The sequence below is a fragment of the Lycium ferocissimum genome, unplaced genomic scaffold (genome assembly GCF_029784015.1).
Source record: "Lycium ferocissimum isolate CSIRO_LF1 unplaced genomic scaffold, AGI_CSIRO_Lferr_CH_V1 ctg3490, whole genome shotgun sequence".
NCBI classification, from domain to species: Eukaryota; Viridiplantae; Streptophyta; class Magnoliopsida; order Solanales; family Solanaceae; genus Lycium; species Lycium ferocissimum.
In genome coordinates this window covers 79,229-87,945 of record NW_026725419.1, presented here as the reverse complement: position 1 = coordinate 87,945, position 8,717 = coordinate 79,229, and the positions used below count along the sequence as shown (strand labels likewise).

The 8,717-nt window shown below is 39.0% G+C and overlaps 1 protein-coding gene and 1 long non-coding RNA gene across 3 annotated transcripts; one reads left to right on the top strand and one right to left on the bottom strand.

The window, feature by feature from the left end:
- The first annotated feature begins 222 nt into the window (after window positions 1–222).
- LOC132044090 (G-type lectin S-receptor-like serine/threonine-protein kinase At4g27290) lies at window positions 223–4,417 on the top strand. Of its 2 annotated transcripts, XM_059434580.1 has the most exons (7): window positions 223–2,082; window positions 2,261–2,380; window positions 2,493–2,650; window positions 2,901–3,111; window positions 3,264–3,501; window positions 3,649–3,799; window positions 3,888–4,417. In XM_059434580.1, exons 1-7 carry the CDS (start codon window positions 825–827, stop codon window positions 4,194–4,196), a joined length of 2,445 nt encoding a protein of 814 aa, XP_059290563.1. In that variant the 5' UTR covers window positions 223–824; the 3' UTR covers window positions 4,197–4,417. The 2 variants fall into 2 exon arrangements, with proteins under 2 accessions (XP_059290563.1, XP_059290562.1); XM_059434579.1 differs by lacking the exons at window positions 223–2,082; window positions 2,261–2,380; window positions 2,493–2,650; window positions 2,901–3,111 and having other exon boundaries at window positions 3,352–3,490.
- A 1,010-nt stretch (window positions 4,418–5,427) lies between these two features.
- On the bottom strand, window positions 5,428–7,934 carry LOC132044091 (uncharacterized). The gene is made up of 2 exons (XR_009412024.1): window positions 7,691–7,934; window positions 5,428–7,191 (listed from the first exon to the last, which is right to left on the bottom strand). It is a non-coding gene; the product is annotated as an uncharacterized LOC132044091 (long non-coding RNA).
- Between the last annotated feature and the right edge of the window lie 783 nt (window positions 7,935–8,717).

Sequence of the window (8,717 nt, the reverse complement as noted above, 5' to 3'; positions counted from 1 at the left end):
ACTCCACGAATTCCATTAATATAACAAACCATCACAGGCTTCAAGTTTAAATCAAACCTAAGATAACAATAAGACCATCTTGAATTCAGGGGCGGAATCACATAGGGCTGAGAGGTTCATCGAATCCCCTTTGGCGGGAAAAAATATTGTTTATATATGGTTAAAATTAATTTTTTGTGTACATATAGTAGATGTTGAACCACCGTTGACTTCTTCGTATGTTTACTTTTTTATATTTTGAACCTTTTAGTGAAAATTTTGACTTTGCCATTGATCTTAATCATAAAAAAAAATATAACAAGAAGACCATGAAACCTACGGAAGCCACAAATATACTTTTCTTCTTGGCATCCATGTGGATTCTGTCGAGTGCTCTAGAAACAATACCTGCAAATCAGCCTTTAACAGATGGAAGCACCATTATTTCTTTTAAAAAAAAAAAAAAACACTTTTTTCTCCTTTAGTTTCTATTTCACTTACTGAACTGTTCATTTGGAAGATGCTTATTAGTAAAAGGAGAAACATCTTGATGCCAGCTATAGAGACCAAGGCATACCCAAAATTTACACGCAATTATGTCAAAGAGCCAACCACACTTTGACAACAATTTGGTCAGAAAAACAATACATTCAGTAACATTGACTATCAATGTTCTCTATCATTATCAAGGTTCACATAAGTCACCTAATAACCCCAGACTATTCTGTCAGGGACTCCATCAACAAGCAAAACAAGAAATTTCAATTGAACTCTGGAAATTCCTTTAATATAACAACACCAATACAAGATTCAAATCAAATAAAAATATAAAAGAATAGAAACCAATGGATGCCATAAGTATGCATTTATTCTTGTCTTCCATATTTTCTGTTTTGATTCTGTCGAGTGCTCTAGATACCATACCAGCAGATCAATCTTTAACAGATGGAAACACAATTATTTCATCAGGTGGAAAGTTCGAGTTGGGATTTTTCTCCCCTGGTACATCCAGGAACCGGTACATAGGAATATGGTTCAACAAAGTTACTGTACAGACAGTGGTATGGGTTGCTAATAGAGACAGTCCACTCAATGGTACAGATGGTATGCTAAATTTAACAAGGCAAGGAATTCTTACTCTTCAAAATGGTTCTGGCCGAATCATTTGGTCCTCTAATGCCACTAGACATGTGCAAAATCCAATAGCTCAACTTCTGGATTCAGGGAATCTTGTTGTTAGAGATGCAGCAGAGGATTATCTGTGGCAGAGTTTTGACTATCCCAGTGACACGACTTTACCTGGAATGAAGCTTGGGGTTGATCTGAAGACTGGTTTTCATCGTTTCCTCAGGTCATGGAAGAGCACGAATGACCCCTCGAAGGGTGAGTTTAGTTGGGTAATTGATCCTCATGGATTACCACAGCCTTTTGTCATGAACGGTTCCATTGAACGCTACAGGTCTGGACCATGGAATGGTCGAGGCTTTGCTAATGCACCATCTCAGCTGCCAAGTCCGGGTTATAGCTATACATATGTATCCGATCCTGAAAAAGTATCCTTCATGTATCAGCTCACAGACAGCTCTATCGTTGCAAGGGTGGTGATGCAACTAAATGGGGTTCTACAGCTTTCACTGTGGAATAATCAAACTCAGAATTGGGATGGCTTTGTTAGCGTACCAGCAGATAATTGTGACATTTATGGCCAGTGTCACGCATATGGTTTGTGCAACAGTGGCAACTCTCCAATCTGCAGATGTGTGGATAAATTTGAATCCAAAGATCCAACAGAATGGGCAAGGGGAAATTGGTCAGGCGGCTGTGTTAGAAAGAGAACATTGAATTGCCAAAAGGAAGTAAAATTCTTGAAGCATTCAGGCGTTAAGTTGCCAGACACTCGTTTTTCCTGGTACAGCAAAGGATTGACTCTTAATGCATGCGAGGAATTGTGCTTGAGAAACTGTTCTTGTATGGCGTATGCAAATCCAGACATAACAGGAACAAATGAAGGCTGTTTGCTTTGGTTTGATGATCTGGTCGACATCAAGGAGGTCGGAGCTAGTGGACAAGATATCTATATAAAGTTGGACTCTTCCGAGTTAGGTACAAGTCTGTTTCTTTACTTATGCATGTATGGCTGTCAAGGATGCTACATTAGATTTTGAGTATTCTAGACCAAATTAAATGTCATCGAATGAGCAGGTTTGAGGTTTTTCTACATTATTTGGAAAAAAACATTTTCCGTCTTATGAAACTCAGATGAGTTTATTTTGATCCTCAGAGAACTCCAGTACAGGGAAAGTAAAGAAACTGCAGATCAGCTTGCCTCTGGCAGCATTTGGTCTGCTCTTAACACTAAGCTTAATCCTGTACATAAGGCAAAAGCAACATTTTAGCAAAGGTAAACTAGAGGTTTTATTGCTTTTGAATTAGTGGTGCCTTTTTTCTGGAGCCACGATTGGTAAATCTCAAAATTTCACTCTTTACATCCAATGAAGTCCTGATTTTGACAGGAAGAGGAATAAGAAGCTCTGAAATGTTCTGCACTAACAAAAGCCAAGCTGAAGAACTAGATTTACCGTTGTTTGATTTTGAAACTATATCTGATGCTACCAATAACTTTCCACTGAGCAACAAGCTTGGAGAGGGTGGTTTCGGACCTGTCTACAAGGTAACCATGTTTACAGCAGCTCTTTCTGTTTTATCCAAATTAACACCCTAAAAAGCAATTTCTGAACCTTTGAAAGGAAAACACAAGTTTCGGTAAGAAAATTTATCTCCCATTCTCCAATTTCAACTAAACAGAAGTGTCATGAAAAGTTAATTCCACTTTAAACAAACTTCCCAAAAAAGCATCAAGTTCTACTTTATTATTTGTCAGTAAAATATGATTTTTCAACTAATTGCCTGAGGATATCTAGGGTGTGCTGAAAGATGGACAAGAAATTGCAGTAAAGAGACTTTCAAGATACTCAGCGCAAGGAACTGATGAGTTCAAGAATGAGGTTATCTTCATTTCCAAACTCCAGCATCGGAATCTTGTGAAGCTTCTTGGTTGCTGTATTCAAGCAGAAGAAAAAATGTTGATTTATGAGTACATGCGGAATAATAGCTTGGATTGGTTCCTTTTTGGTTGGTTATCACTTCTCTGAACTTTTAACATACTTAGCTTTTCATGAATAATCTGTCGAAATAGTTCAATCATCAGATAGATTTTGGTTATCTGTTTTTAGATCTGAAATATTATTTGAAAGGGTCCAATTATACGCTCTGCATTTCTGCAGATAAAGATAGGAGGTCAGTGCTTGATTGGCCTAAGTGCTTCCATATTATTAATGGAATTGCTCGAGGACTTCTCTACCTGCATCAAGACTCAAGATTGCGGATAATCCATAGAGATCTGAAACCTAGCAATGTTTTGCTAGACATTGATATGAACCCAAAGATATCTGACTTTGGCATGGCAAGATGTTTCGGAGGAAAAGAGACGGGAGCCATGACAACAAGAGTGGTCGGGACATAGTAAAGATCTCTTAACCTGTGAAATATTTGCAGTCCACTAAAAAGCTACTTAGAGTGGTCGGGACATAGTATAGATCTCCTAACCTGTGAAATATATGCAGTCCACTAAAAAGCTACTTACTTTGTTTGTTTTACATTATCCTGCAGTGGCTACATGTCTCCGGAGTATGCAGCAGAAGGAAAATTTTCGGTGAAATCAGATGTATTTAGCTTTGGAGTTCTAGTACTGGAGATTATAAGCGGGAAGAGAAATAGAGGGTTCTTGCATCCAGACCATCACCACAATCTTCTAGGACATGTAGGAGCTCTTCTTGTCTATCTTATATGGTGCAAAATTCATGTTAGTAAAACTTGCAGCATCTAACTGCATGATATCAAATGTTCAGGTGTGGATCCTCTTCAAAGAAGGCAGGGTTTTGGAGCTAAAAGATACCCAACCAAGGCAGTCATGCAATCTGTCTGAAGTTCAAAGATCAGTCCATGTAGGTCTATTATGTGTGCAGCAGCGTCCAGAAGATAGGCCGAGTATGGCATCAGTTGTGATGATGTTGGGTAGTGATGTTGCGCTGCCCTTGCCTAAAGAGCCAGGCTTTTTCAATGGAAGAAGCAGATTCACTGAAGCTGACAGTTCATCTAGCAAGCATGGTGAAACTTCTGTCAATGAATTAAGCATCACACAGTTGGATGCCAGATAGGAGAAAAAATTTCAGGTCATTGGTGTTTTCTCAAGAAGCTATATTTACTTAATTTTTCCAGTCACATAGCTCAACCACTACTGATTGTTCAACTAAATAGTTTCACTTCAAGAATCTGTGACATGGTATTCAACATGACTAATTGGCACTTAATTTGCTGCATATGACTGCTAGTAATCCTGAACTCTACCTGAGCTAAATACATGGGGAAGTTGAGCTAAGTGATTTGGTAGTCGTTGTGGCTTAAAACATGAGGAATCTATTCAATTATGCATCATGAGCGTTAAATAGCATCTGCTAAGAACCTTCATATTATGAGATAACATCACAGCAATTGTACTCCTATGTCCCGCATTGTTAGTCCTGCTTGACACAAAGTTTAAGAAAATTGGTCAAACATTAACAAGTTCTCTCTTTTTATGTCTATCATTCAGTCAGAGGAAAAAAATCTGCATATTTTTATTCAATGTTCTCATAGACTTGTCAGACTATGAAATCTATGCATCAATCAGTTCTAATCCTAGACCTTCTAGTACCTAATGGAAAAAGAGAGATTATATTGGAATTTGAACCAAAGGTTGTGGCCTAGTGGTTAATGAAGTGGATTGACAACCATGATGTCTAAGGTTCAAATCTCAGTGAAGGCAAAACCACTAGCTATTTTTTTGCATCTATCCAAGCCTTGATGGACAAAGTTATCTAGTACTAGTGCTAGCGAAAGGTAGCAGGTGCCCCCGAAATTAGTCGAGGTGCGCACAAACCGGCCCGAATAACACAGTTATTAAAAAGAAGAGAGACCATTAAACTAAGGTCTGAATGGAAAGTGAAACACGGATATGTGAACGCTATTTCTTCCCAGTTGCACCCAGCGGTCTAGCCTAACAATTAATGAAGTGGGCATAAACTGTGGGAGACCAATGTCCAAATTCCGGACAAGAAAAACTAGATGATTCCTTCCCATTTGCATAAGCTTTGGTGACAGAGTTACCCGATACTTGTATTGGTGCCAGGTCATAGGTACTTGGTAAAATAGTCTAGGTGCGTGCACGCCGGCCCGGAAACCACCATTATAAAAAACCGCACTTCTGAGTTCTCTGATTTATAATGGCCTCCCCCTTAGTTATATTTTTAACGATTAACTTGTTCGAATGCGAATATTTATCTTATTGTTAAGATATTATCTCTAAATTAGAGCACTAGATAATTAAGATTGTTTTCTAGCTTCTAGATATGTATATAATTTATTTTTATTTAAAAGCTAGCACATATACAATATAAATAAAATAATTAGTAAATATTATACATTAGAGAAAAAAAAAATATGATATTGTAAATACTATGTGTTTGATGTAGCAGACTCTAAAAGATAGTGGCAATAGCAGCTGGTGATGGTGGTGGTCAGCAATAGATTTGTGAGGCTGGTGGAGAATCATGTCACACACATCTCCTTTGGCCCGTCACCCTAGGCAATGAACCTGATACTACCTTTTTCTCAATTGACTTTGCTAAACACTTCAGCCTGCCTAAGACAATAAAATGGTAAGCAATTAAGGGAATGGGCATTTGTTCTTTACCGTCACTTTGTTGAGTGACCGATAGTCAATGCATAAGCGCAAAGTGTCATCCTCTTCGAACAAGATTAGAGCTCCTAACAGTGCTTTGGAAGGTCAATGTCTAGCTGTTCTATGTTGCTTCTTTAGCTTGTCTAGCTCCAGAGGCGCCATGTTGTAAGGAGGCCATGGCAACTTCATCCCACGAGCTCAGTTTGTGGTCGACATCCCTATGCAGTAGCGAGCATGGGAAGATCTTTTGGCATCATGTCCATGTTCTCACTTTATTTCTTCTTTAGCTTGTCCAGCTCCAGAGGTGCCATGTGGTAAGGAGGCATGGCAGGTAGCTTTATCTCTGGCATGAGCTCAATTTGTGGTCGACATCGCTACGCATGCAGTAGTACACTTGGGAGGATCTTTCAGCATCACGTACATGTTCTCCTCTAGGACATGCTGCATACACGAGGACAAGTCTTTCATAGCCTAGAAGACATCTCCATCTTCTAGCTTGGTTACCGTGGCAGAAAAAGTGTCATCACCCTACTTGAAACCCTTCAGAAGTTGCACGGCTAATAGTTAAACATGGACTGTGGCGCACTGATGGTTCGCATAGCAAAAGAACCTCATTGGTTTTTATGATTTGTTGTCTTTTCCTGTCACCATGTTGGTGTCTGGGTTTGTATATTGACAAGATCTTTTGCTTACTAATTTAAGAAAAAGAACCTTCTTGGCCACAATTTCCAATCTGGTTAAGATGAGGGCAAGGAAGGCATCGACTTTCATCCCAAAAGTCTTGCCCCAAAATGGTGTCAAACAAGTCCACAAGGGCTATAGTGAAGTCTGCTTGTCCATGCCAAAGGCCCTAACTAAGCTCCATTCCATGAGTAACTCCAATGGAGTTGGTAAGGTTGTTGGCACTGCCTTAGACCAAGACACCAAGTGTTGCTTAGAATTTATCTAAGACCAAACCTCTTGGTCTCAACTTCAGTGATGAAGATGTGTCCCATTCCATGACCAAGCAGGCTGCCCACTCAGTTTCATGTCCATGACAGTTGTCCTTTTTCCTTCAACTGCTGTTTCTTGGCCACAGGTGCACCCAACAACTTAATAGTGCGAAGTTGTGCAACATCTCGGTCATCAGGGGGTGCTTGGGCTGCTTGTCCTTGACCAATGCATTGAGACTACCCAAGTTAGGGCAGTGTCTGAAATTGTGGGGGACCCTTACAAAGATAACAGCCTTGGGAGCATTGATCTACCTCTTTTCATCATTGTTCTTATGCCAATGAGAAGTCTTGTCGCCATCCGCTTGGATTCAAACACTTTAGTAACACCTCTCTACCTCCCAAGTCCCGAGGTAGGAGTAAGGTTTGCGTACACTCTACCCTCCTTATATCTCGCTTTGTGGGATTCAACTGGGTACGTTGTTGTTGTAGCTTTCACCTTCCCTCATTTCGCATAAAGCTTAAGATGTTCTATCATTACAAAACTACTCAATAATTGATATGTTAATTTCAGTACTGAATAGAAACAATATTAACAGTACTTTGTAGCAACAGTTTTGCAAAGTCTGAAAAGAAAAAGAAATGTGTGGAGATGATCATAATTGATAACAAAACACACTCAAAATAGATAACAACAATATAATACCGATACAATTTGCTAATGTCAGGCAGAAGGACAACTCCTTGCTTTGCAAATATCCACGGAAAATGAGAATTAATTATTTTGACGTACTAATCTTATCACATGTCTTATCTAAACATGGCAAAAATAATTCCACAAATGAAATTATTGCATATCATTAAGAAAAACAAAGAATAACACGGAATAACTAATACATGCTAAACAAATCAAAGAGCTAAACTCCGGTAAATCGATCCATCCAAACCAATCAAAAGTTGTATACAACAATTGCAATACTAACAGGTTACTAAAATCACTTACCTAAACCTTCCGACAAGATGTGATTCCTTGCTCACAAGGTTTCCTCTCCGTTAATATTGTTATATTTACCTCACAAGTCAACACAAAATTTAATGAAACTTTTGGACTTCCTCATTAATGGAAATGATTTATTTTGTGGCAGGAAACTGATGCGGCTTTAGGTCTCCAAAAGTAATGTGAATGGTTTAGTACATCTTTTTGGTATTTTAGTGTCACGACCCATTTTAGCCTAGGTCATGCGGGCACCTACCATTCCCACCTCGGTAGGCGAATTTTTAACTCAACGTTCACAACCAATAAATATAATAAAATAGCGGAAGAAGTAAATGACGTAAGTCTCACAATATAATATAATATAGATAAGTGCGGAAGTAAATGAATCCACCCCAGTATCTGGTCTGGTCATACAAGAGCATCTATTTCCGAATACTAAGGTCTGAATAATAATACATAAATGTCTCAAATCATGTCTTGGAAGAAAAGTAAGACATAAGCAATAGAAGAGTCTTCGAGGTCAGCGGAGGCCATGCTCACCACCCGGAAACTCAAGCGAGAAGGCCGAGGAGTCGATCGGCCGCGAGTCGTAGAGGTAGATCCTACTTCGATACTCGCATTCATAAAAGATTGCAAAGACAAGTGCGATTCGGTACAAACAAACAACGATGCATCGGTAGGCATCATAGGCCGACTAAGCATAGTTAACACAATTCAGAAAATAACGCAGATAAACAAGTAAACCAATCACGCATGGAACAATATAATCGTAACCGAGTATCCATCAACACCTATGTAAGTATCTAACCCCAATATAATAAGTCTGAGTATATCTAATCCTGGAACAATCAACATAATAGAATCAACACCACAATCGTCACAATACAATCATCACGACATCTTACTCAAGTCATAATGCAATGCAATGCAATAATGGTATGAATGTGATGTCATGCCATACTATACAAATGAGATGTACACATGTGATCCGGACGGAAATATCGACGTCTCGGAAGCACAACCCAGTGTGACT

Coding starts and splice junctions, on each gene's coding strand:
- LOC132044090 (XM_059434580.1), top strand. CDS start 825: ATGGATGCCATAAGTATGCATTTATTCTTGTCTTCCATATTTTCTGTT. Junction 2,381..2,492: donor AAAGCAACATTTTAGCAAAG/GTAAACTAGAGG, acceptor TGATTTTGACAG/GAAGAGGAATAAGAAGCTCT. Junction 3,112..3,263: donor CTTGGATTGGTTCCTTTTTG/GTTGGTTATCAC, acceptor GCATTTCTGCAG/ATAAAGATAGGAGGTCAGTG.